General features: G+C 46.9%; 3 protein-coding genes across 8 annotated transcripts in view; 1 reads left to right on the forward strand and 2 right to left on the reverse strand.

Annotated features, from left to right (window-relative positions):
* The window catches only part of RBCK1 (RANBP2-type and C3HC4-type zinc finger containing 1), a 14,454-nt gene extending 10,984 nt beyond the window's left edge, over positions 1 to 3,470 (forward strand). For all 3 annotated transcript variants that reach the window (XM_038370109.2, XM_038370110.2, XM_043496165.1), the window contains one exon: positions 501 to 3,470. In XM_038370109.2, coding sequence (XP_038226037.1) covers positions 501 to 581 — 81 coding nt within the window. In that variant the 3' untranslated portion in view covers positions 582 to 3,470. The remainder of the gene's footprint in view (positions 1 to 500) is intronic.
* On the reverse strand, positions 2,625 to 18,220 carry TBC1D20 (TBC1 domain family member 20). 4 transcript variants are annotated; one of them, XR_005288682.2, is made up of 8 exons: positions 13,836 to 14,088; positions 12,527 to 12,607; positions 10,809 to 10,995; positions 9,659 to 9,760; positions 8,465 to 8,606; positions 7,396 to 7,580; positions 5,545 to 6,191; positions 2,625 to 3,293 (listed from the first exon to the last, which is right to left on the reverse strand). XR_005288682.2 is itself a non-coding variant. In XM_038370115.2 (8 exons), exons 1-8 carry the CDS (start codon positions 17,835 to 17,837, stop codon positions 5,936 to 5,938), a joined length of 1,182 nt encoding a protein of 393 aa, XP_038226043.1. In that variant the 5' UTR covers positions 17,838 to 18,220; the 3' UTR covers positions 2,625 to 5,935. The 4 variants fall into 4 exon arrangements, 2 of the variants coding, with proteins under 2 accessions (XP_038226043.1, XP_038226041.1); XR_005288679.2 differs by having other exon boundaries at positions 4,844 to 6,191; XM_038370115.2 differs by adding an exon at positions 17,795 to 18,220 and having other exon boundaries at positions 2,625 to 6,191; positions 13,836 to 14,021.
* Positions 18,221 to 24,693: 6,473 nt separating this feature from the next.
* Positions 24,694 to 26,740, reverse strand: part of CSNK2A1 (casein kinase 2 alpha 1) — a 32,883-nt gene continuing 30,836 nt past the window's right edge. Inside the window, 2 exon segments of the mRNA XM_038370116.2 lie at positions 24,694 to 26,014; positions 26,566 to 26,652. Of these exon segments, the coding sequence (XP_038226044.1) occupies positions 25,899 to 26,014; positions 26,566 to 26,652 (203 nt within the window). The 3' untranslated portion in view covers positions 24,694 to 25,898.

The following is a 26,740-nucleotide window of genomic DNA, read 5'->3' on the forward strand; positions in this document are numbered from 1 at the left end:
CTTGGGAACCCTGCCATTCTGCAGAGTCGCTTGCCCCAGAATTTACAAAACCTGCCAACACGAGCCCCTGTGGCTCTGCCTTCTCAAGTCTGCACACAGCCCAACCCACATGCTCGGAGAGGCATGAACCACTGGACGCAGCAGGGTTGTTCACTCTGAAGCCTAATTGTGACAATTTAAATAACTAGCTGCTGCTGCACACAGCTGGCCCTCTGGATGCTGGAGTGGCTGGCGGGAGTGCAGGAGCCAGCCAGGGCGGTCATGGCTCACAACTCAGCTGGCTGCAGGAGTGGAGAGTTAATTCCAGTGCTCCCCCCATTATATTTCTCCCCTCCAGTGCCAGAGCCTTGCCTGCCTCCAGCCTGCCTGCACCTGTCCAGCAGCTTAGCACAACCGCCTCGCTCCCAGTCCCACGTCCTGACTGCCTCTTACCCATCTGTCCACCGTTTGACTCCAGTCCCTGTGTGTGCATCATCTCTCCTCTGCTCTCCTCTCCCCAGGGCCCGGGCGACACCAGCGGTGGCTGCCGCTGCAGGCTGAACGGTGTTGCTTGCCATCCCCACTGTCAGAACTGCCACTGAGCACACAGGAGTCAAGAGGAAGGATGGGGTGGCCGCTCCCTACACAGTGCCCCAGCCCCGTTGGGGGGGAACACAGCTCCCCTTGAGCCCCGGCTACTCTCCCCACCACGCTGTCACAGCTGGGGGCCAGGCCTGTAGGTTTCTGGCTCCCAGAGCCCACTACAGACCCACGTCTCTGCTAGGGGAAGGACTGTGCAGATCAGCAGCCGTGGGGCGAGCGGAGTGTTCCTGTTTCATGTATTGAAGGCAGACTTAGGAGAAGGCTGGGGGTTGACCTCCCCTGCTGGGAACCAAGTGCCCTGTGCAAGTTGTGGGGTGTCCTACCTCATGAGCTGCTCCCTTCACGTGTCCCTCTGCAGCAGCTGTGTAGAAGATGACCAGGCTGGGTTGGAACAGCAGGCTGGGGACAGTCTGGCTCCTCTAGTTGATGGAAGTGGCCGGTACATTAGTGGCCCTCAGGCTTGAAGGAGCCTTCCTCATCCCCTAGGGAAAACACGGCTCCCCTAGCCTACAGGTCAGCAGCGCAGCCTTAGCCATTTTGCCAGCTAGTGAAAAAGGGTTTTGATGCTCCTCATCTCCCAAGTGGCCAAGCCGGAAAAAAGGGCCAGCTCATCAGAGAGAAGCAACACTACTGAGTGCTCCAGGGGACTGCCTGGGCACCCACCTCTACACCTGGCTCGTTACAGCCTCCATCCTGCCCGCCGCAGCCCATTGGCACTTCAGTCAGCTGGTGCAGCAGGACCCAGCAATCTCCCAGCCCAGCTGGCGTGCACGAGGCATGGCACGCTCCAGGGCACCGGGGACAGATCGGGCAGGTGTTGGTTCTTAGCAGGCAGCTTTCGTTGCCCTCCGCCTGGATTTACAATAAAGGGCTGCAACTTTTGATCCAGAAGTTTGTGTCAACCCATTGGTGCTGTGCCTGTTTATGCAGATATGGCATCTCCTGAGAGACAGGTTTAGCCTGCCCCTAGCACATCAGTGGGTCGTAGACGTAAATCCCAAACTAGGCCAAATGACTCCTGCTTTGGGGAATAGAAGTGTCTCGTTTGTTCTGGGAGGGGCTGGTGTCTGTCAGCAATTCGTCTCAATGTGATAGAAACCCCGTCACATCCCCTGAGCTGCCAAATCAGCATCGCTTCATTGCCATCCATGCTGATTTACCCCAGCCTGCTGTCTAGGGCCTAAGCCATACACGAGAGACCCTGGGCTCCTGGTTATTCATGGGTAAATCCCACTTCCCTTTACACAATCTGGCCACCTGGCTTTTCCTTTGGTGTGAAGTCTGACTCCCTTCCTGGCCTAAGCTGCTGGATTGCAGAATTCTGGTAACTAGCTGCTGTTGTGCTGGGGGTGGGCGGCGTTTCACCAGCAGATGAAGTCATATGTCCAATATAACATTTCTACAACATAAACTTTAAACGCTATTATGAAAATTACTTCTTGGAAGGAAGTCACAGCATGCTAAAAATAGCACCAGCCCACTCTAGTAAACAGCCACCTGCTACCACGTGCCTGCTACACGTCATGGAGCTGTGAAGAGGGACACCAGCAGCGTCTGCAGGGCTGAACAGAGCATGGAGGAGGGTTACTAATGAACTCAAACCCCGCTGTAGAATGTGCCTCCGGGCTAGGGTCAATGAGTGAGCTGCCCAAAGGACTGGATGGGTGCCACAGCTTCCTTTTGACATGGCTAAGAGTGACCTGGGCAACATGACCAGCATCTCTGACCATGACATTAAGTGCATTTCAGCCTCTCCCTGCTCACCCACCCGTTCTCTCGTCCTTTCCCCTTCTTCAGTTCAGAAGTGAACCTGTGGCAAATAGGGAACTAGAAACAATGACGTTCCTTGAGCAGCGACACAGCTGAGTTGGTGGCAGAGCTGGAAACAGAACCACTGGGTGACTCACTCACTGCACAGCAAGGCCAGCTCCAGGCTCAGGGGGAGACAGAAAAAACAATTTTGCACCTCACAAGCTGCAAGCCACATGCGTGGGCAGACAGACCTGCTAGCCCCGTGGCACACTCACACTGGGGGAGGTATATGGTAACTGGGTATTGCTGTTTATTTTACACAGTTCTGTACAAAACAGCATTTACACATGTATACAAGTCTTTATACAGCATAAACCACCTGAAGAGAACGGTGTCTTTCAGGAGGGGCCATCCCGGCCTCCTCCGTTAAGGTGTAAAAAGAGAATGAAACTGGTACGTTCCTGGAGAGCCCGAGGGCAGTCCAGGGACCCTCAGCCACGGAAGGTACTGAAGGCCCAGTAACCCTTCCAGGCGGGAATGAGCCTACACATGGGCTGGAAACCGCTCCGAGTGTGTAAGGCAGGGGTTCACGCTTAGGTGTGGGAGGCGTTTGACTAAATCTCCAAGCGGTACTGGTTTCCAGCAGCATCTCCAGGCTACCTGCTAGGCCTTTAGATCTGTACATGCAAGGGGAAATCACACAGTATGCACAACACACTCAGTGCCACAGGAGGTCCCTGCAATGGCATCTTCTGTTGCTTTACTAGGCATAGGGAAGGCAGGCAGGGATGTTTGTGTTTTTCCCTCAGGAGTCAGTAACATCAAGTCTCCTCTTCCCTGCGTGTGCTGGAGGACCAGAGAGCTGGAACAGGCACTCTCGAAGCCTGTAACTGAAGCATGGACAGAGGGTTTCAACCTTTAACAAAGATCTTTCCTGCCAATTGTGTCTGGTGCTGGAGCTAGAGGTGTTAACAGGAAAAACAATGTTAAAAGTCGACTATAACTCTCAACTACTCAGTATTTGCTCCTTGATACTTGTGATATCAATTCTACCAGCTCTCTAGTTGCCCAGCATCTGATAAGCAAAGCAGGTGAGACAAGACCTGAATTTCTAATGTTTAAAAAACAAACAAAAAGAACAGCAGAAAGATTTTCAGATGGGTGATGAAACTCCTTTCCGGCTGCCTTTACACAACAGAAAAGGCCACATCCCCCCACTATATTTTAATTGTACAGGTCAGGCAGGATTTGCAGAAGGCCCTGAGTTAAGAGCATAAACCCCACTGAATGGGACTTGTACTCCCAACTCACCTCAGTGCTTTGGAAAAATCCTCCCACACACTCCCTCTCTTCTTAATTCCCTGCCTGGGCCTATCACAAATCACACCAAGTTAAACACAGGCCAAACACTGCTGAAGGGCTCATCTCTCTTGGTAGCTATATAGGAAGGTATCTTCTGTTTCAATGAGATCAACCACAAGCATCCAAGGTGCCTCTGATGGAACCAGGGTCCTGGGTTTGTATTTAGGCAAGGAAGGTAAACCATGTGAGAAAATAACCCCTGGGGGAGAGTGCCCTCCTCTTCTAGGAGTGGATTTTTTTTTCTTTTTTCTTTTTAATAAAGTGCTTCATTTAACAGCTCTGCCCATACCCGCAACTCCATTTATTGGAGAGGACGTCACCCGCAACTTCCCATGGGTTGGGCAGCTCACTCCCATGCAGCCAGAAATTGACAATACCTTTTAAACCTGCAGCATGTTAGAAGACATGCTGGCAAAGGGGAGGAGCGATCACTTGAGTGGAAGCAACCTGATCACTGACTAGCCAGATGTCACTAGAAAGCAAGGTGCCCACAAAGAAGGGCCAACAACAGAAAGGGGAATTGTGCAAATTTCCTCCTTGCTGTTTTGTTTTTGTTTTTTGAATCAAAACATACCCCAGACATCAGCAACTGCAGGAGCAAAGGTCAATTTTTTTGCTCAGAGCCCTGCTCCGATCCGATAAAGTTATGCTTGTATAAGGTGCACACTGCTATGCTATCTAGGCACTATTACTTCCTTACACTGCAGTTCTGAATGGCACGGTGCCTTCAGGACTGAGGGCACAGAGTAACTCAGATATAAAATTGACTGTATTAAGAATTAATAAAAGGCTCTAGATTACTGCAGGGCACAAAGCTTCCAGTATATTCAGATTTCCTTAACTCTTCAAACAACACCTAATTTCCATGTGTGTAACTGCTTGAAACGGGGGCAGATGGCATCAGGTGGGATGCAGGGGGGACAGTCAGTCACCTTGGAAGCTGTAGGGCAGGGTAAGGGCACTTGTGGGAGAGGTTAGCAGCAATGGAGGAGGAGGTAGAGGTGTGTAGTGTCTATTGGCTTAGTTTAAGTTAGATAGTACTAGGTGCTTGGAGGTTTTGGGGCTGGGAGGAGGAGAAGCTGGCGGCAGATCTGGTGAGTGGCTGGGCTGTAAGCACCTGGGGTCAATTTCTGGAAAAGTCACTCACCTGCAGCATTTTAAGGGTTGATGTGAAAGTCTGAACAGTTAGTTGGAGAGATTTTAAAGGGCCTTCCAGGGGCAATGGCTTCTGTCCTGCTGCAAGCTATTGTGGAAAAAATCTTTTTTTAGTTTAAAGGCTGTGTTTAAAAGTTAGCAATTGAAATGGCTTCTCTAGGTGTAGTAACTCTAGCTGGTGTGGCCTGGCAAGTAACTGTTCTCACCTGAGGCAAATAATTCACACTCAGCCCCATCTCATCTTGCTGAACTGAAAGAATCGACTACGCTTATTACCAGTCAAGTTGGTGTGGCTGACTGAGAGCTGACCTCTCTCCAGTAGACCAGAAAAAGCCCATGGATGTTCCCTCCTGTAAACATACTAGACTGGGGAGATTAGGACATTAATGTAACTCATGCTGTTAGACAGTGGTGACAACCTTGAACCCTAGTGTTGGTCTAGGGGGTCTATTCCCATGACAGGAATTTGCGAAACAGGCTTTGCTCTACTAAAACATTGCCTGCAGAGCAAGAAAAAGATCAGAGTGTTGATAAGTCCATGACTCTTTAGAAAGCGGAGTGCTCTGGGGAGGGCAGAAAGGGGTGCCCTGAGAACTAGAAAGCTACTTACACCATTCATCAGCAGTCTAACCTCCCCCCCAACTCACTGAGTTCCTAGACTGATTCCTGATGCAGATGTGACCGCTCATCTACCTGAAAATATTTAGTTGTTTCCTTTCCCATTACACGCTGGGGAGACTCTGCAGGTGTCCAGTCACTGTGTGTGAAACCTGACCAGCCAGGCTGTTCCAGGCAGTGCCAGATCAGGAAGTGTTAGCTTCTAATTCCTCAGAGTAAGAGAGGAGGCGTTTTCTTGCTGCTCAGGGAGGCGAGAACAAGGTGAGCATCCTCACATGGTGAGCACTGCTGCTGGGCCATTCCCCACTGACTCGGGGACAAAGGCAAGTTGTGTTATGAAGGGCAGCAGGACTAGAAAACTCTACACCAGTCATTTTTAGACAATCCTTTCAATAAAGGAAACACCGTCCTCTCCTGCTATGGCGGGATGTGGTCTTTAAAGTGGTAGGGCACCATTCTCCCTCCATCAGGGGAAAATCTGCAGTTCAAACTTGGGTGCCCATTCTAGTGCACTCTTCACTACGGCAAGAGCAGCTGCCCCCAGTGCCACCGTCAGCCCCATCACTGCCAGCTTGACAAACCGGTTGGTCCTTGGTTTTGTCAAGATGGATTTTGTCCGTTCCTCCACTCGGAGCCGGTCCCTGAAGCGCTGTCGCAGCACAGCGTCTGGTCTCTGCTGGGCTGAAGCCAACTCAAAGTCTTTAAAGGTGGACGCAGCGGTCCTGCAAGTGAAAGAGACCGAAATAAAGAGAAAAGGAGCTAGAGGGGTCCTTCTGCACCCAGACACCCTTAGCCCACAGAAAGCTGCTCTGAGCAGGATGAGCTTCCTCAGTATACTCGACCCCGCTGGCTGAACGAGAGCGACGAAGGAGCAGGGGACTGCAGACGTGACTGTCCTGAAAGCAACTAACTGAAGTGCAAAGAGAAATGTTGGTAGAAACCCCTGCTCCACAAGATACTGCCAAAGCCAGAGGGCGATTGTCTGCAAAAGATGGAAACCGGTGTTCCAAACAGAACCTGAAAGAGACCTTTGGCATGGAAAAGCAGCACTGAGTAGTGAGGCCCTTTCAGCTTTGCTGGTTTGATTAGGCATTAACAGAGCATTGCTAACACTTTAAAATAGTTCATGGAGGAGAGGTCCATCAACGGCTATGAGCCAGGATGGGCAGGGATGGTGTCCCTAGCCTCTGTTTGCCATAAGCTGGGAATGGGTGACAGGGGATAGATCAACTGGTGACTATCTGTTCTGTTCATTCCTTCTGGGGCACCTGGCATTGGCCTCTGTCGGAAAACAGGACACTGGGCTAGATGGAGCTTTGGTCTGACCCACTCTGGCCGTTTTTATGTTAGTCAGTCCCTAAGTACTGTTCTGCTCGTATTCTATCCACCAGTCCCAAGAACAGTCCATCCGACAAACAGTGCATCATCTTAATACCACACTGAAAGCTGAACAAAGCTCTGCCTGTTATCCCGATCAAGTGCTACGGGGTTTAGATTTGTGTGGGGACCAAATGGCAGAGGCGTGCTTTGGCTTTTGGACCCAGAGATGAGGAATCCAAGCCCACAGAAGGAATGGATCCAGCAGGGAGGGGACAGCATAAGAGAAGTCCCACGGGAGCATAAGGGAAGTCCCACGGGAGTGAGGAAGCTGTCACGGAGTTTGTGCAGAAGAGGAAAAGGCAGAGCCTGATGGAATGAGCCAATCTGTATGGCTTGGCTTTCTTTTAAAGAGCTGTGACCAGGTGAAATGGAACATTCTGCTTGCCCAGGTCAGAAGCATGAGGATTTAAAGCACATGATCTGATCCTAGTCATGCTCCATTCCTGCAAGCACTTTCTGAGATGGACACTGGGCTTCCCTCCTGAGCTGCCTCAATGCTGCATGCTGGGAGTTGCACAGCAAAAACGCACGCCGTCCAGCACTCACCTCTCAGCACGCTGCTGTGCTGCCTTCCTGGCAAGCTCTGACGGAGGAAACTGGACGAAGAGATCCCCAGCTCTGCTAATCAGGGTCTCATAGGGAAGGTCCTGCGGGATCTGGGACAAGAGATGGTGGACAGAGGCCATGTCGCATTCGCAGTCCAGAACCTCCTGCTCCCGATACAATACGATCTGCAAAGGGAAGGAAGCAGCAGCTCAATGCTCTGGGGTAGGCTGGTGTCCTTTCTGTTTTCATTCACTACTGCTGCCTCTAGGGCCTGGAAGGAACTTGGCCTGCCATGAAAAAGATCACTCCACCCCTCAATTATTAATGAATTCCTTGATCCAGCCTGAAGGCGCATATTAGAACATCACACTCTTGAGTGAGGAGACACAGTAAGTTCCCCTAGCTGCTCTGAAGCCATGAAAAGCTCCTGCTGGAGGTGCTGTGGCTTTGAGAGCAGTCCAAGACTCCTGAGCCAGGCCCAGTCAGTATCTGAACACGGCACCCTGGGGTGAAACTGCTTTGGAAGCGACATTTGTTTAGGTGACACTCAGATAAATGGCACACGGACACAAATATGAAATCTGCTTGCAACCAAGCCCTAACTGTAAATAATGCCTTGGTAAGTCTCCATCTCAAATTGCAGTGGCAATGCCAAGAAAAAGAATTCCAGTCAGTATTGCACCCAGGGTCTGCCCAACACATTCACTCATTTCTGTAGTAGAAAACAATAGGCTGAAGTTTGCTGTATGTCCTGCTTCCCTCTTGGCCACACAGTGCAGCCATGACGACTGCCCTGTATGGGAATAGCTGGAAGGTGCATACACCTGGGATTCTACTCCCAGGGTTCAGAGATCGGGGCAGTGGGCAAAGAGAGACATGTGATGTTCTTCACTAAAAACACACTGAACTCACTAAACCCCATTTCCTTGGAAAGAGCCTTAGGTACACCTGACATTCTAGATGGAACAGGGTTAGAAGCCAATGCTGAATTCACTAGCCCCATCTGTGTAACTGTTAATGGTACACACTGGTTTCATTCACTTACAAAGTCACAACAGCTGATACCTACCACAGCAGCAAAGTAAATGGGCATCAGCGGGTGGCATGCCAGGAAGAAGTCATACAATCGCACCACGTGTCGGAAGTCAGCCAGGACATGTCCAAACCAGGTTATGAGCCAACTGAGTGCAAAGATGGTCCCCACTTCAGCACTGTGCAAACAGAAAACACCCAATTAGACAGCTCATCTGCTACCAGAATCTCCTCTGCCACACCTCTCCAGTGTGGATAAAAGTACCTTCTGGTGATCCCTTAATGGCAAGGGTTCCTCCATTTCTGGTAAGAGACGGGCCACTGACCACCTGTGATGGGTGATTAGGGCCCAGCCCACCACTGTAACTGTGCCTCCCTCCCTCCCTCCGACAGACAGATGCTACCATCATGGAAATGCCCAGTTACTGCACCACATACACTCAGGTGCATCTTGGAATGTCACATGTATCCAAGGATTCTCTCAGTTCCCAGATCACCACCGCGTAGAAGTGGTTCATTCAGAGAGGAGACAGTTCCCTCACAAAGGTTGGGAGTTTGACCCTGGAGTCTCTCTTCAGGAGGGTTTTAAAGAGAGTGATGTGTGCTGCACTCGTGTATAGCACACTGCACGGTACGAGTTATAAACCTTCCAGCCGGCTGCCCACTCTGAAGAGTTACCAGCCTCTGGGAGTCGGCCACCAACCTCATCACTACAGAGAAATTGCTTGCACAGTGGACAGTGCAGCTGTGGGTCTAGTGGGCAAGGGACTCTGAATAGAAGTTTCCCACCTCTGCTTTTCTCTGGATAGGTCCCCCCCTTTCCCCTGATTTCAACCCACCGCCATTTTTGAAAGAGGCCCCAATTATCCTCAGGGCCAATGATAAACTGCAGAAGGCCCCCACCAGCTGCTAATCATTTTGTCATGCAAGCACAGGTGACAAGGAGCCAGGGTGGTGATGCCACAGTATGAAGCAGCCCTCAAGATGCAGTGTAACGGCTTCAAAAGCAAGGGGCAGCAGGAAAACCAAGGACCACAGGGGTTTCCGTATTTATCAGCGGTGGGGCCACAGCTCCATTTTGAGGAAAGCACCGCAGTGCTATGCAGTGCAGGCCCTACCCCAGCTGAGTCACACAGTGCCTTGGAATAACACCACGAGAACGGCAGGGCTTGGCTAGGTGCTGCCGCTGAGCCCCGTGAGAAAGGGAAAGGGGTGGTGAACCCTGACATACCTTTGCATGAAGTCATGGAGTTCAGGGTTCACCTGGTCTATAATGGGCATCAGGTAATTTAAAATGTGCTTGGTGTTGTCCATAGTTGGGTCCATAAAATCCCTGCCATGAGACAAACAAAAGCTCCATCAGGCTACAGTGTCATTCCAGTCCCATTCACCACGGTGAGTGCACAACACACAGAGACAATCAGAAGTGAAGACATACTTGCAACCCAGTTGACACCTGGGGTGGGGCTGTCCCTACAACTGCATCTCGGAGTGCTGACCCTGTTGCATTCCACTCCTTCCAGAGGTCCAGTCTCACAACAAGGAGTCAGAAAAGAGCCAGGGACTCTGCCCTAGCACACCCTCTTCCCTGCAACAGCCACCTACCACTAGTAGTAAGAACTAACAGTGGGTCTACCCACAACCTTGCACTGAAATTACAGCACTGATTTTATTCACACTTTTTGCTACGTCCATGCACGCCTGAGTGCATACAGGCCCAGAGTTAGGAAAATAATGTGAGCACAATCCTAATGCCTTCCCAGTGCCAAGGGTTGTAGCCAACAGCTCCCCAATGGGGAACGGGAGAAGACTCCCTTCAGAACCAGTCCAGAGGCCGAATTCCAGCCTGGCTGACACACATAACTCACTCAGACTCAGATTCTCCCACGGTACCTGGCCATGCTCACCACTGACCAGGTCCAGGACAGCCTACTGCACTGCATGAAAAGTGAGCCATTGTCCTAGGCCACCCTGGGGGAAGCCATGGAAGCGAGAATGCAACAGGCGGTCACAGGAGGGGCTATGAAGTGGGTGTTTAATGTACAGAGGCAGTGCATTCCACAATAGAACAACCAGCCCTCACTTCAGCTTTCCCTTCGCATGGCTCTGTGAAGCCATTTGCTATTCACGTCATTACCACAGCAGTTTCATAGCACCCCTGGCCTTGTTAGCACTGTCGGCTAAAAGCAGCCAGTCTGTTCATGCTTTGCTTTTTGGGCTCATGGGGCTTTTTTGTTTTCCCTACATTTCCAGACTCTTCCCTATGTGAATGGCAGGAAAGGCTTCTCCACAACATGGGGCTTCTGACAGGGAAAGTGGGCAGGAAGCTCCTCATCACCCCACTCTGCAGGAGACGCACCACACGTGCCCAGCTGAAGTACCTGAGGTGGTGGGTCGAAAGCTTTTCCACAAGAGCAGTCGCCAGTCTCTCCCCCACGACCAGCAGAAAAGTGACCACAATGTCATGATAGCCCTGGTAGTAGTGCAGCTGGGGGTTGCGCTGTAAAACCTGCAGGATGATGTCGATCAGTTCTTCCTGGAGCCCTTCCCTCTGCTCATCTGGCATCCCTGTGGGGACAGCAGCAGATGGGCCTAGTACAAGGCTGAGTCAGAGACCTGACAAGGTACCTGCCATGTACTGCGTCAGTCACCCACAGAATCCCAGGAGCAGTCTAATCAGCTGTACCCATGCAGAGACAACCACAATCTCAATGTCCTGACACCTGTCAACCAACCCTATCTGAGTGTGGGGCATGGTGCCGTGGCCTGAGCATGGGACTAGAAACCAGGAACTCCTGGGTTCTAATCCCGGTTCTGGCAACAACCCCAATGGCCTTTGGTAAGTTGCTTATCCCTTTATACTGCAGTTTCACCATCTGTAAAATGGGAATATTAATATTTGCTTTGCAAGGATGGGGAGGATTTACTAGTGTTCGTAAAACATCTTGAAGGCTAAATTACACTCCATGCCTGTATATGCTGAGGATTTTAATTATTTTTAATATTCCAGAAGTCCGAATTAAACTAATTCACTTTCATGGAAACTGTGCTGAGTTTGCAAAGCTCATAGAAGTGATCACACTGCCCACCTATAGACAGAAAGCATCTTTGGAACAGAACGCCATGTGTAGAGAAAACTGTATCCACTTTTTGCCAGGATCCGTATAAGAAAATACAGTGCCCCACAGCAGAACAAGCTTCACAAAATCCCAAGCAAAGTTTTGACAACACAAAGATCTCCTTTTTTTGGCCTATTATGAATTCTAAGCATTGTCAGAATATGGCCATTCAAAAGGAATATGGTGTTAGCAGAACCTTGAGCAACAGGGATCTGCATGGTATCCACAATATACTGATGATCTGAATATACTGTTTATACAAAGAAAAAAAGCAGGCAGTGAAAAGTAGTTTCTGCCCAGGAGCAACAAACAACTGCTCTGCAAAGTCAGGTAACTGCTAGTATAAAAGAGTCTATAAATAGCACCAAGCACCAACCAACCATATGAACTAAGGAAAAGCAAGAAGGTTTTGTTATAAAATGTTGAGAGTTGAATATGTTGGTGCATGACAGTCGCTTTAGCAGTGATTAAAAAAACACCAAAATCCACGTAAATCATTAGTGAACTCAGGCTCCAAACCCAGATATGTTTCAGTCTAAGATACCTGTAGGAAAATGGTAAACCCCTCAATCACCATACACGACTCTGTCGCATCCTATGAACAATAGCAGAATGGCCAGGGATGGTTATATCTGAGTCAGGCCTCTCTAGATATAGGGTGAGTTATCACTGTACCAGATGGGCTGGCAGAATGAGTCAGCAAGTTAAGGGGGAGAATTTAGTGTGGAAAGAACATGCTGACAAACAGGTGCAGTGCAAGGAAAAGCCTGAGGAAACCTGCAGCCATATCTGAAATGGGTGTTGCGGCAAACAGATCGAAAAGGCCTTTCCAGAAGATTCCACTTCTATGGGTCCCTGGAGTGTTGCTCCTGCAGATCTACTCTGGCCCCAGAAGTGAGATGCATCACATGGAGGTGTGGGGACAGGGAGCTCCTGGTGCATATGGAGCTTCCCTGCTATAAACAGGAAGACCATCTCACCAGGTGGGAAGCGGCGTAGGGATCGCCTCACATCCAACAACACCTGCTGGTAGTCTTCATTGTCCTCTCGCAGCTCCTTTCCTGATGGAGAAAGAAGAGCATTACAAACCCACCCAGGTCAATGAGTAGCATACAGAGTGCATTAGAGGGAGCTCGTTCAGAGAAGGACCCTGCACAAGTCAAGGACATGAAATTTAGGCTCCAAACTGTTCAAGTCCTCAATTTTAGATCCTCATTTTCACTTGTTACACACGAGTCCAGTACTGCTATACATTCTGGCACTGTCAATACCAATTTATGACATTTCAGTGCCAGAAATCAGGGAACTAATTTCCTTGGTACAAACATCATTTTAAGATCCTTACATCATCATCTTTCTTTGTCCTTCGGCATAAGTCTTTGCCCCATCTCCATGCCACTGGTGTAAGGCAGAATATAGCTCTAAGACATTACATAGGGGTAGAGGTGACACCACACAGTTTAATAGATAGAAATTGAGTGACATTAAGCATGGATAGCTAAGATATTTAAAACACCCTAAGTGGAAGAAATCATTAGCGTGCCATAAGCCATGCACGCAGCTGTGTGGAGCTGAACATTAGTCCCTAGGCTCCTTCAGCTCTGCATTTTTAATACAACCCTAGCTACGCAAGGGCAACCAGGAATGCACATTTTTGAACAGATATTTCTGCTCACAAAAACCCATCTTGGGGGCTGTGGAAGTAAAAACCACTGCGTATGGAACTCCTCCAGGTCTGCGTGTCACTAGAAAGCAAATTTTCCCTGCCTCAGATGTGACTTATTCTATGTACAAGCTTCAATTTACAGAAATTTGGCCACTGATTCACCCATGGGTAGGACAGGAACCTCCATTTAGTATTCAATAAAGCCAAGCTCCCATTCACGATAAAGGTAATTAAACTAGATATGTTTGCAACATGGCAGCTTTTTGCTACTGGTTAACGTGCATTTCACAAGCTAATTACACCAGACCACATCAGCTGTGTTCCAAACACACTTACTTCAATCAATGTGGCCAAACAGTAAAAGGGTTCTTACAGTGCAATGGAAAAATAAAAAATTCAGCTCATTCCTGGATCTGCTATTCATATAATTAAATATGTAACGCAGGTGAAACCACGGGAATCATTCCGTGCCACAAGTATGATTCTCAAGCAAGCACAATGGAAAAGGCATCTCAATTTACATGAAGAAAACGCAAGCTAAAAACAGCACAATTCAAGCCCCAAGTATGTACAAAGATCACTAGAGTTTTTCCCAAAGCAGCAAAGAAAGGGCTTTTCTGTACCTGGAGCAGGAGGCAGATCATCTGTCTTCACATTGAGAAGCTTTGGCCATACTTTGCAACGAATCTCATCTGTCAGGAGACCCCCTTCACTGATTGCCATTCGTCTGAGTGCAGCCACATCAATGGGATCGCTGTTCAGGGCCTGATAAATCTCTGCTACTTTCCTTTTCTTCTTACAATTATACTCTGCAAGAGGAACAAAAAATAAAGTGTCAGGGTTACAGCTATTGTCCAGCATGCAAAACGAAGGCACAGACTGGATTAGCTCACAGATGCAAAGACCATGTAAAAAAATTGATCGAAAAAACATCTTGTGTCACCGCGGCTAGAGATGGGAGAGGCACAGGAGATAATTCACTCTGCTTCCCCTGCAAGGGCAGATTATGTGTGACCTATCATCAATGGATACCAAGAATCTTCACCAAAGGCCAAGCACAACAATGGTACTTTCACCACTTAAAGTGCCAACTCTGCTACCAGCTCCGCAATTCCTTCACACCCTATGAGATCTCACTGGAATACATGCTACTGTTCTTCAGATGACATATGAATTCCAAAGTGTCAGAGAAGCAATCACTAATGTTTTACAGGATCCCTTGTCCTTCAATTCTAATACGACCTCAACAGAACTGCCATTGCACCTGACCCAGTAGTTACTATTCAAAGCCACTTTGCATCCAGCGCTGGGATGGCTCACCTTGCAGCTGAGGTGTTGAGGGTTTCATAAGATGGGTACTCTGCGTTCCTACGGTCTGGAAGCTAGACTCTAGTACTGTTGAGCTGAGCTTACCCCAAATCAGTACCGAGAAATATCACGTAACTGAACATTTCCCCAATGCTGCCAGATGTGCACAGGAGTATTTACATTAGAATTATCCTCACTTTCCATACAGATCATACTGACCCACCCCTCCGGAGCATGGGGAGGATTTGTCAATTAATATTTGTAAAGTGATATGTCAGGACTAAGTACTATCAAGCAAATATACCATGATGCCTTTATAGGACATTTGATTTTTAGGGACATTAGGTGGGGAAAAGAATGATACACACAACGCATGAAGTGAACTGCTTATTAACAGATTAAAGGTATTATACAGGATACAGAAATATTTCCTTAGAGCAGATTCCAGCGTGGCCATATTTGCAGTGGGTTACTTGCCAGCACTATGCTCTACGTGGGGGGGAAAAAAAAAAGCAGCTTAGAATCAGCTGATTTCCATACCCTTTGGCAGCAAAATCCTTCAGTACGTCTGAAGGTTTTGTTTGAGAGCCATAGTTCCAGTGAGTAAAATGAGAGAGCACATCTAGCCTGCCTTCAAAAGCTTTTCCAAGAGGATCATGTTTGTGTGGCTTCCAGTCTAAACGCCACTCTCACCATCCATTATATAGCCCTTTTGATTTGAACTGCATTAATTTGGTACTAAGTCAGTCTAGATGGGATTTTTTGAGGGGGAGGGGGGAGAGAGAATGGACTAAAACTGGCCTAATAGAGAAAATTGTTGGTTTTCCCACCATACTTTCACTCACTGTAGTTTACAGCAGCCCTTTGAATATTTGATACCAGAGGTGTGTTTCCTCCCCACTGCTCTTGCACACTTGTCTGCTATGAGCGAGTTGCTCCTGAGTGCTTAGTTTATAGCGTTATGTTCTGAAGTGTCTGAATGAGAGAAATGGACAGGATGACCGGCTTTGCAAACACCTACAAACAAGTCAGTAGCTCACGTGGTGGATGGTACCCATCTAAACAGCATCCCTTTCAAAACTCATTGTGTATAGCTTGTTTTTCAATCAAGAGGCAGTTCTGTTTAGTTTTTGATAGGTCTGGAGCTCCCCTGTAGGAAACAAGTCACCTGATACCAGTAAACAGAGAAAGTTATCAAAACCTCACCCAGTAATTCTATCCCTGTATTTCCTTTCTCCTCCCTGCTATACACCAAGGTGTTAGGGTGTGAACAGAAGTTACCTCTTTTCTACTCAGCTACTGCCTACTGAATTCAGAGTAGCAGCCGTGTTAGTCTGTATTCGCAAAAAGAAAAGGAGTACTTGTGGCACCTTAGAGACTAACAAATTTTTCTTTTTGCCTACTGAAGTCAAGCTTTAATGTCAGCACAAACACTGGGCTGGCACATAGTGAATGAATCAGGAAGGAGCAGAGAAAACTTATAAAAGAGAAAGCTCAAAGAATTTAGGAAGCAACACCCAGGAAAGAAAATATATGCTGCATTGACCTCCCCAATAGTAAATTATTTTTAAAGTTTACTGGTGTGAAAACAGAGACCTGTTGTGTGGGGGTGGGAAGAACGCATGTTTTCAAACATGTTATTGATCCACCAACCATTTCTACTCAAGTCTGTAAGAAGTATCAATCACCACCATTTTGTCTGAGAGAAACGTGCAGCCAAAGGGATGAGGTAGGTTTTGCTATACAAGTAATTCCAGGTCCTCCATAAAATAAGGCTCAGCTGGCTGGTTTAAGTGGATTTTGTTTAAGTCAGGACTAAAGATGGAGCTCAGAGCCTGGGATTGGTGCTCTTTTACACAGCTGTACAAATAGAAAGCTAAATAAATAAATAAAACAAAGATGCAGATGATCACCTAGGCTGCTAAAGAGCTATATAGAGATGGTTACATGTACCAGTGTCTGATTTCAGTAATTATGCTGAGAGAACTCTTCAATTCCAAAGGTATGCGGAAACAGAAAGCATTGGCACCGCATTGAAAATATTTAACACCTAGATAACACTTTGTAAAGATTGCAGCATTCCTATGATGGCAGCAAGTATTCTCTCATTTTACAGATGAGAAAACTGAGGCTCAAAGTCTACTAAGGGAATTGTCCAATGCTGCACGGGGAATGGCACTTCCAACTCTACGTTCAAGCCACAGTCACTGAGCCCGTTAATCTCTCAGGTAATGGAAGAACAATTATATTCTGCTTGTCAAGACACAAAACTAAGATTGCCCTATTTGACTTGCCTTTCCCCTAAGTAGTCACTGGTTTCAGAGTAGCAGCCGTGTTAGTCTGTATCCGCAAAAAGAACAGGAGGGCTTGTGGCACCTTAGAGACTAACCAATTTATTAGAGCATAAGCTTTTGTGGGCTACAGCTCACTTCAGCGGATGCACAGAATGGATTCTACGGTGCCACAAGTACTCCTGTTCTTTTTTTAAAGTAGTCGTTGGGATTACTCGTACTTAAAGGTAAGCATGTGCACATTTGCAGGACTGGGGCCAACGTCACAAATATGAAGAGAGTGGGTGTATTTGTATTTCAGAAGCACACCCGATTAGGGCCCTATGGCGATAGGTGGTGCACAAACACAAGAAAGAGTGCCCACAAGAGCCTGGTTCAAGGGAAACAAAAGGTAACAGACAACAGGAAGGAAGGGGGATGAACGGACCAAGGTAGCAGGACTGAAGCCACACGCTTGCACAGCCCAGGTTACTTTTTATAAATACTCTTGGAGGGTAACAAACCCTTGGCCTGTGTGTCATGAGTGGTCTGAACCCGGGCCGGGCGAGGCAGCGGGGGCCGGGTCGGGGGGTGGTGCGGGGCCGGACGAGGCGGCAGGGGCGGAGTCGGGGGGTGGGTGCGGGGCCGGGCCAGGGCTAGGCTCGGTGCGGGGCCGGGCGAGGCAGCGGGGGCCGGGGTGGGCGGGTGGGTGCGGGGCCGGGCGAGGCAGCGGGGGCGGGGCCGGGCGAGGCAGCGGGGGCCGGGTCGGGGGGTGGGTGCGGGGCCGGACGAGGCGGCAGGGGCGGGGCCGGGAGAGGCAGCGGGGCCTAGGCTCGGTGCGGGGCCGGGGAGAGGGGCCGCTGAGGCACGAGCGGCCCCCGGCGGGGCCCGGCCCGAGGGCGGGGGGGGAGCTAGGACACGGGGGCTCCGGAGGGGCGGGGCCTGCAGGGACCCTCCCCCCCAGGCCAGGGGCGCGCGCGCGAGGCCCAGCCCCCGCCCCGTACCGTGCGGCGCGATACCGTCCGGCGGCGGCCTGCGCAGGGACATGGTCTCCGGGCGCCGAAGCGCATCCCGGGCGGGCGGGGCCCGGCTCCGCTTCCTCTACTAGCTCCGCCCACCGCGGGGCGCGCCCTGCTACGTCACCGCGCCGAGCGCTTGCGCGTGAGGCTCCCGTCCCACGGCCAGGGCGGAAGAGGCCAGTAGAAGCCACGGCGCCTGCGCGTCTGACTGACGCGGCTTCCGGAGCGTCCCGGCGCGCGCGGTCTCTCGCGCTCGCTGCACGGGGCGGCAGCCGCGGGGCGCGCTCGGTCCCTGCCCCCAGCCCTGTGCGCCTGGGACACCTGCCTGTGAGCAAATCGGTGCAGGGCGCGGGGCTGTTCCTGCACCGCACGTGGGGGGCTGGGTGCAACCGCGTCAGCCATCAAAGCAAACCGGTGCAAACCTGTCCCTCCTTCCCCTGCAAACTCGTCCCCGTCCGCGCGCAGAGCCGCGGTGGGACCCGGTGAGCGCAACCTGCCCCTGCCCAATTTTCTGCGTTGAGAACTTGCCCTGGGGTAAAGGATAAACCCGGGGAAAACACGTACTGGCCAGCCAGTCAAGGGCCTGGAAACGACCAGAAAGACGTAGAGGTAGCTTGCACCAGGTCGTAGAATGGGGACGCGTACAACGCTAGCCCTTGTGGCCCAGAGCTAGGGATGTCTACATATGGATAAAAAGAAAAGGAGTACGTGGGGCACCTTAGAGACTAACAAATTTATTAGAGCATAAGCTTTCGTGAGCTACAGATGAAGTGAGCTGTAGCTCACAAAAGCTTATGCTCTAATAAATTTGTTAGTCTCTAAAGGTGCCACAAGTACTCCTTTCCTTTTTGCGAATACAGACTAACACGGCTGCTACTCTGAAACCTGTACATGTGGATAGTGCCACATAACTCGATGCCTGTGACTCGTTATTATCTAGGGAGCTGGTAATCCTATTGCATAAAACAAAATTTTCTACAGGAGCCTTTGTGGCGTAGAGTAGGCTTGAATAAAAGCTCTTCCTATACAAAACATAAGGGGCAGGTGGTCAAATACACGAGGAAGCCCGTGTCCTTAAAAGTCCCTTGGTCTAGGCTAGATGAGTTATGAAAATCAGATTTTAGGAGGCAAGAATAGTACACAAAACTAAAACAGGCCAAATCAGTAGCACTCTATGGCTATCAACTTGACTTCCTTGAAATCAATCTGTACAGTTTATTTACTTTGGGTATGTAGATGACAGACATGAAGCTGGTGTGTACCGGTGAATGATGTAGGACAGGCACTTAGGCTACAGAACTCAGTCAATGAAACAAGTGCCACTCACTTTCATATTAAATTCTCCAGCCCAGCACTCAAACAACATTACAAACCAGCCAACCACCATCCAGCGAAGGAAAAAGATGCTTTTTATGATTTGTCACAGGATGTGTTAGACACTTATGTTTTGGGATCTCAGTTATGGATAATTTTAACACACAGGTTGGACGTAACAATAATGGGTTGGATTAAGTTTGGGCACATACAGCAGGGGTGTAAAGATGAAGTGAAATGGTGAACAATTAGTAGAAATTCATACTGAACAACCTAGTGACAGATGGAACAATATTCCTCAAAGAAATTCATAAAGTGACAGTGCCCCAGCAGGTATTATGAAGAACCAGGTAGATCACACCTACATTTCAAAGAAATTCTAGTTTGTTACAGACAGAGAGGAAGAGATGGGGGTAGTAGCCATAACCTTAGTATCATTAAATTCAAGTTAAAGAGGAGGAAGAAGGTTAGAAGACTGCACACTATTAAAAGACTGAACTGTACTTAGTGTCTAAGTTTGTTGAAACCAGTCTTCAGTTTATTGTGGTAGAATAACTGAAGAAAATCAAGACAGACGCTCCGCAGGAAGACATCAGAGTGTACTATTTAGAAACGGCAAAGACGGTCCTAAAAGCAACAGACTCTAAAAATGGATGAATGGATTAGTGGAAAAGCAACTAAAGCAAAATCTCTTAAATGCTAAGACGAAGACATAAGCAAGTGGAAGACAATGACAGAGCAGATAAAAGGGCATATACTGATAAAACAGATCAAGAGGCTGACCATACTAGCCAAAGAGTGACCTTACAACCTTGTATAAGAATCAAATATCAAAAGAAACTTTAGCAATTGTGCAAGCCCTATTAAAGATAAAAATAGAAAAGATTTCTAGTGCAGAAGAACAGAGGAAAAGATGGGAAAAACATTTTCAGACTGTTTTAAACAGACCAAGACCAAGCAAAATTACTAGACATTTGTGACAAAGACCTACTACTCAAGTTTGGTATCAGTTTAGGAGATATTACAGTGGATGTTAGAAAAGCCCTCAGTAACCTTAAAAGTGGCAAAACACCTGGAGAGGATACTACTGGAAAGACACTTAAAACAAGTGTTGAAACAGCCTGCAGACTTTCCTGGGGCTTTGGGATAAAATATGGATAGAAGAAAAGAATCCATTCCAGTGAAAGAGGCCTTTTAGTAAAATTGCCAAAGAAAGGTGACTATCAACTGCCATAGCTGGAGAGGAATTATTACTCAGTGCCTAGGAAATAATGCATCCTGGAATGTATCAAGAAGCAAATACATCTTCAACTTAACCTGCTTGTTCCTCTCTTTCATTGAAATCATGTGCAGACCATATTGTTATTCTCAGAACAAAGTATGGAGTGGCAAACACCTTGTTTAAGTTTTATTGATTACACACAGAAACAGCCTTTGTGAAATTATGTATGCTACAAAATACCGGCAAAAGTAATTTGAATAATTAAGGATCTATATGAAAAAAAGAATAGGAGTACTTATGGCACCTTAGAGACTAACAAATTTATCAGAGCATAAGCTTTCGTTGGCTACAGCCCACTTCATCGGATGCAAAAGGATCTATATGATAATTCTGAACATGTAGCCAGAGATAGTGACAATAGCCAATAGTTTGCAGCAACAACTGGAGTAAGGCAAGGGTGTATTATGTCCTCACTATTGTTTGCATTCATCATTTGCTATGTCATGAGGAAAGTAACCACAGAAGGCAACCAAGGAATTTTATGGACAAATGATCAATCACAATTGGATGATTTTTTTCGTGATGTCGTCGTCTTGCTTAGTTCAACACATAATTTAATGGAAGAAAACACCGTGCTTTTGGCGCACACAACAAAAGTAGTATGTTCATTAACAGGAAGACAAAATATATGACTACTAATATCCCCAAAGCATCCATCAGAGTAAAAGTAGTAAGTCACTTTACCTTCCCAAGGAAGAGATGTGCAATGTTGGTGACACCATGGTAAATGTGAAGCAATGAATATCAAAAGCAAACAACTTTCATAAACTTGGAGATTTGGAAAAATGGCAAGATTGGCACCAACAAAAATACAAATATTTAACACCAGCATCAGGTCTGTCCTTTATGGAGCAGAGTCATGGAAATCTAAGAAAATTGAGAAGATTACTTCATTCCAAAGTAAATGCCTGTGAAAGTTCAGAGTTTCTTGGAAAGTTTCTGGAACATCAGAAGTTCTAAGGAGAGCAAACCAACCTAAAGCATCAAATATGGTAAGATGACAAAGATGATCACATTTAGGACATCCTTTACTTGATGTGGAAGTCATATTGGTGGCATCCTTAAAGTCCACATGGAAGCCACCTGGAAAGAGAGAGAGGGTGACCCAGAGAAACATGGAGAACAGAGAAAGAAGCCGAAGCCAAATCCATCAACTGACACTCAGAAGAGCTCCTCTCTGCAGTGCAAACGAAGATGAAAATAAGCAAATTGACCACCAATGAGACTGGTCACTCAATAAACAGACCTAAAAGTGGCCATTCTTCAACCAAAAAAACCTTCAAAAACAGACTCCAATGTGAAACTGCAGAACTGGAATTAATTTGCAAACTGGACACCATCACATTAGGCCTGAATAAAGACCTGGAGTGATTGGGTCATTACAAGATCTAAACCTAATTTCCCCCATACTGATTTCCCCCTACTGTTACTCATACCTTCTTGTCAACTGTTTGAAATGGGCCACTCTCATTACCACTACAAAAGTTTTTCCTCCCTTGATATCCTACTGTAAATTGAATTGTCTCGTTAGACTGACCTCACACTTGATAAGGCAACTCCCATCTTTTCATGTATTTATACTTTTTCTTGTATTTTCCACTCCATGCATCTGATGAAGTGGGTTCTAACCCATGAAAGCTTATGCCCAAATAAATTTAGTCTCTAAGGTGCCACAAGGACTCCTTGTTTTTTATACCAAAACAGATATCACAAGTAGTTGTACTAAGATCTTGTCTGAGAGACCGTTATAGCAGAACTAGCCAGCCACCCTGGAATTTTTTTTTTTTACTTCTAATTTGCTTTAATTTTTTCTTCCCTTCTCACATTTTTCCCCCCACTACATTTCAGGCCCAGTTTAATAGTATCATGCATTTACATAGCACCTCATCCACTACCACCACTTTACAAAAAATGATAGGGAATTCTTGCAGGTATGGACTTTCTTCAGTGTGTATTTGTACAGCTTCTGGCACGAGGCCCTGATCCTCACTGGGGCTTCTTGGTGTTAAAGACAAACTTGGAGATTGCATCACTTGCCATTTAACTGCATCCACCTCTGGGTTGTAATGTGGCAACTATATAGTAGACTAGTAGTTTAGGCCAGGAATTAAATACCAGATCACCAGAAGGTCAACATTTGCTTTGCAAGACATAGATCCCTTTTCAGTTAACTACATATCCTCCTTCATCACATTGCTTGTGTTCCTGAAGTTTCATTCCACGGATTAAGAGGAAGGGCTCCACACTCCTAATTGCAGAATTTGAGAGTCACTGCCTTAATCCAGCTCAAACTGCAGGGGCAATTTGGGTGCAAATATAATTACTCAAATTAGCCCCACTCTCCTACACAAAATCTAATACTTTTGAAGACCAACTTAAGGTTTTTAGTGACCACAAATGACCTGGACATTTGTTTTCATCCTTCATCCAAGTGACAGTGTTGCCACCAATAGCATGTCCCTAATCGCCACAGAGACTGACTCAGAGGAAAGAACGCACCCGCCAAATCAACACCACTTCCTGCAGCACCTAGATTCTCTTTGGAGGCCTCCACCAAGTTCTGACAAGCCAGGACCTGCTTGCTTGTGTGAGCCTGGAAAAACCAAGGAGCAAAGTGGTATGGGTACAGAAGATAAAGTACTGTCTGAGCAGGGCACAAGTTTCTGCAGCATTAGAATGGATACAATTACATTTCATCTTTATTTCCTTTTATGGAAGACACCAATAGAATGTGTAAAATCAAAGCAATTTAGTATGCATATGTAACTAGCTGCAGGTTACTGTACTGCTCACTCTGTGGGGATGTTTTTGTTTCAATGTTTTTATTAAAAAAAATTAAAGACCTCCATGGCACAACTTCTTCCCAGCATGGTTAGGTTTAGTTATAACAATTACAATACAATTACAACCAATTAATCAAGAGAAAAGAAAGTCTAACTTCAACAAAAAAGGGCCACTTCAAACAAGATAAAAAAAAACTTTAAAAAAAAAAGACCTTGAAGGTTAGTTGCCAACAGGACTAATATATTGGCATTTGATTTCCTGCCATCTAACACAATGCAGAGACAAGTAGTGCTGAGAAACAAGTGTTCCAATACAAGGTATACAGGTGAGGTAATTTACAACACAGAAGTTGTTACAATCTGTAAACCCTTGCCCTCCCATCACCACTTGCATATACTATCCCAGTCTGTTTAGTTGCATGTTTGTGCAGTGAGTCTGATGTAGCATTTTATATAAAGAGCTTGTGTCACTTCCAGAACGGAGTCCTTCCATTCTCATCTTGTTTTCTTGCTTTCTTTTGCAAGGCTTAATGGGCACGAGAACCATCAGTTTTTTGTGGTTTCCTTTTTATACAGCCTTATCTACAATGATGCTCTCTTAGCTAGGAAGGAGCCAAGTATTTTGATTTACAGTCCTTCCTCATTTACAAAAAAATAAATTGGTTAAGTGTCCTGCGTAGCTCCCAACCTAGTGCAAACAAACCACAAGTTATATCTTTGCCATACTTGGTGCTTTTAGCTACTGCACATCAAGGAAACAGTCAACATGGTCTGATTTTCACATCATTCTAGGATATAAAAAATTAAGTACAATAAATTTCCATTGGATGACATCATGAGAAAGCTACCCTGATGTGCATTAAAAATTCATCTCCCATTTAGGTGATCCTAATGTAAAGGGGGCTGTGGGTTCCATGCTGGCCAGTTTCTCTCAATTTAATCCAGCCCATGCACTCAACTGCCTTCCTTTGCAGAATTAATTGAAGCACTATGGAAATAATGGTTGAAACTCCCCACAAAAAATTGAAGTGGTAGACGCTTATAGAACAAGCAGGGGTGAAATGTAAAGGCTTCAGGACTTGTTGCAAGAACTAGAAGAGTACTCAATGCACAGAACAAGCAGCTGCTGCAATGGCATTAAAACAAGGATCCAGAAGTGATGGGTGCCATTGTGCTTAAAGTCTCTCCAGTGGAGCACCTGACAAGCTTAAGTGGTTTGATTTCAGTGAACAGCAATGCACAAAAAGCTGGAAATTGTTTCCCTACCACAAATCCCAGTATGGCTGAGAAACAAAAGGAATTCTATGGCAAAAGATCCTTATCCCAGGAGATACTTTGGCTTGTGATGCTTCTATAAGGCTTCTCTGCACTGCTCACTACAACAGATCATACAAAGGTGCATATGAATAGGAAAGCAGCTCCCTCAATATGTGCAGGCCATTCCTGTGTAAAAGTGTGCAACACCAACCCAGTGAGACTTCTACACAGGGAACTTAAATCTAACCTTGATAAATAAAACCAAATGTTTATTTACACCAAAGAATTCCAACAGTGGATCTTTCACATATGAAGGACAAAGTATATATACACAGCAAAGGGTAGCAAGGCTGTAACAAGGGTGCTTTGTCATCAATAGTAATATCTGTCCACAATTACAGGTCTACCATTTCAGTTTAAGTTAGTCTACTCGCTCCCTCCTCTCAGTGCATATTTACAAGACTGTGAGGTAACCAGTATTCTCACCACATGGCACATGAGGGCAGGGGTGGTGGGTGACGATTCAATATGTGACTTGGCGCAGTCTGATTTTCCAGCTCTAAGTAGCCACCATTTTGAAATCTGTATAAACAATTTAAAAAAAACAATATACGCAGTAACAAATTAATTCCAGAATTCCAAGCCAAGAGATTGGCCGGAAGAACCTTATGTGGAAAAGGTACTGATTAGAGTATAGCTTACCCTACTGGAGCACCTTCAACAGGAGATGGCAAGAATGTCAACTGGATCGGTAACTTTATGCTTTAAGACTAAAATTACATGCAAGGGAGAGAGTCGGCGCTCTGGTTAGCTCCTAGGGAGACATGATTCATACAGGACAGAATAGGGTTTTAGGCCTTATCTGCACTTATTTCTTATAAGTTTTTACCATCTCTACAAACTGAAGTTGTCTCCTCAATGTACCCCAGTTGAGTCATATGCAGAATATGGTGTTAAAGTGACTGGTACTTTAAGAATTCCCCTCCCACTGCCTTGCGAAGACTTGGTCTGGTAGACTCCAGAGAAAAGCACAAGACAATCCCCCCAAGGTGTGAGCTGGTGGAGGAGTAATGGTGGGACTACGAAGAGAAGAAATTTCCAGCAGGATACAACGGCCTGGAAATGTAGTTGGTTCATCTTTGTTCTCAAGTGATGAGGAGTTTGGGAAAAAAATTGTCCGAGAAATATTCCATCTGCAGTATTTTCAGGGATTCCCCTGAGTTACGAAAAGTTCAAGTAAAAAAAAAAAGAAAAAAAAATCAGCCTATAATAATTTTTTTTATATAATGACTGAACTACTATAAATCCACAAGCAACTGTTCAGACATGGTGCCTCCAAGTGTTCCATCCCCTCCCTTCCCCTGCCAGGTGCAAGCTGCATCCTGGGGAGAGGTAGAGGGGGAACCTCTTCCCCACCTGACTCAGCTCAGGCATTTGGAGACAAAACCCATCACTACTGCTGAGCTCCTGCAGCAGCTGGAACCGGCATCCCCAGAGTATTGGTGGCAGAAATCACGGGTGAGCCCGCTAAAGGTCCAAGGGGTGAAGGTGTTGGCACTGAAGAGATCCCTGAAACAAGACAATTCAGCATGAATTAGAGCGAGGACGGCACATCATACCTGAGGCAACCCAACATGCTTCAAAAGGCCAGCTACTTTGGGAGGCCACTTTAGTGGGAGCATTACAAAATGCAACTACATTCTAAAGAACAAGATGTGACTAAAGAGCTTTCACTGGCCTCTGAACAATCACCACTGGTCTCAAATGGTGTGGGGAGAATCATGTTTGTACACGTCTCCTCTTGGGAGCGGACACGTGACTCTGGATAACTACTATCCTCCCATCTCGACATCTTTCAAACCGGCCCCAAAGGCATTCAGAACAACAGAGCACTTCCCTGTGAAACAAGCAGGGACCACGGCAGGTTAAGTTAGTGAAGCCATCCCAATCTTTCCTCCTATTTCATCCCCAACTCCTTTGTAGCCCCCTTAACAGGTCATACCTTGTACCTGACAGCTAGTGGCAATGCCTGCAGAATTCACTAGTCCCGATTGCTTTCCTCGCCTCCCATCTAGCTGTTGTACAGGAAGTTTTACAGCATTTACCAAGAAGGAACTGACCTGACATCATACTGGCGCTGCTGACAGGAGTGCTGCCACCTGGCATGCTGGATGAACCCATCCGAGCCTGGTCCTTCACAATGGGATCTAAGAACAATATATGAAGGGTTAGGTTTTGTTCTGCCAGACAGCATCTCAGAAGCACAAGACCTGCATGATGGAAAATGTATTTGCA

Source organism: Dermochelys coriacea, chromosome 13 (assembly GCF_009764565.3).
Source record: "Dermochelys coriacea isolate rDerCor1 chromosome 13, rDerCor1.pri.v4, whole genome shotgun sequence".
NCBI classification, from domain to species: domain Eukaryota; kingdom Metazoa; phylum Chordata; order Testudines; family Dermochelyidae; genus Dermochelys; species Dermochelys coriacea.

Bases quoted from the DNA above. Each gene is read 5' to 3' on its own strand.
- TBC1D20 (XM_038370113.2), bottom strand. From the start codon at position 14,073: ATGCTGGACAATAGCTGTAACCCTGACACTTTATTTTTTGTTCCTCTT. The intron at 9,761-10,808 runs GTACTTCAGCTG...GTCTCATGGCAG, and splicing joins CTTTCGACCCACCACCTCAG to GGATTTTATGGACCCAACTA. The intron at 7,581-8,464 runs GTAGGTATCAGC...TTCCCTTTGCAG, and splicing joins CCATTTACTTTGCTGCTGTG to ATCGTATTGTATCGGGAGCA.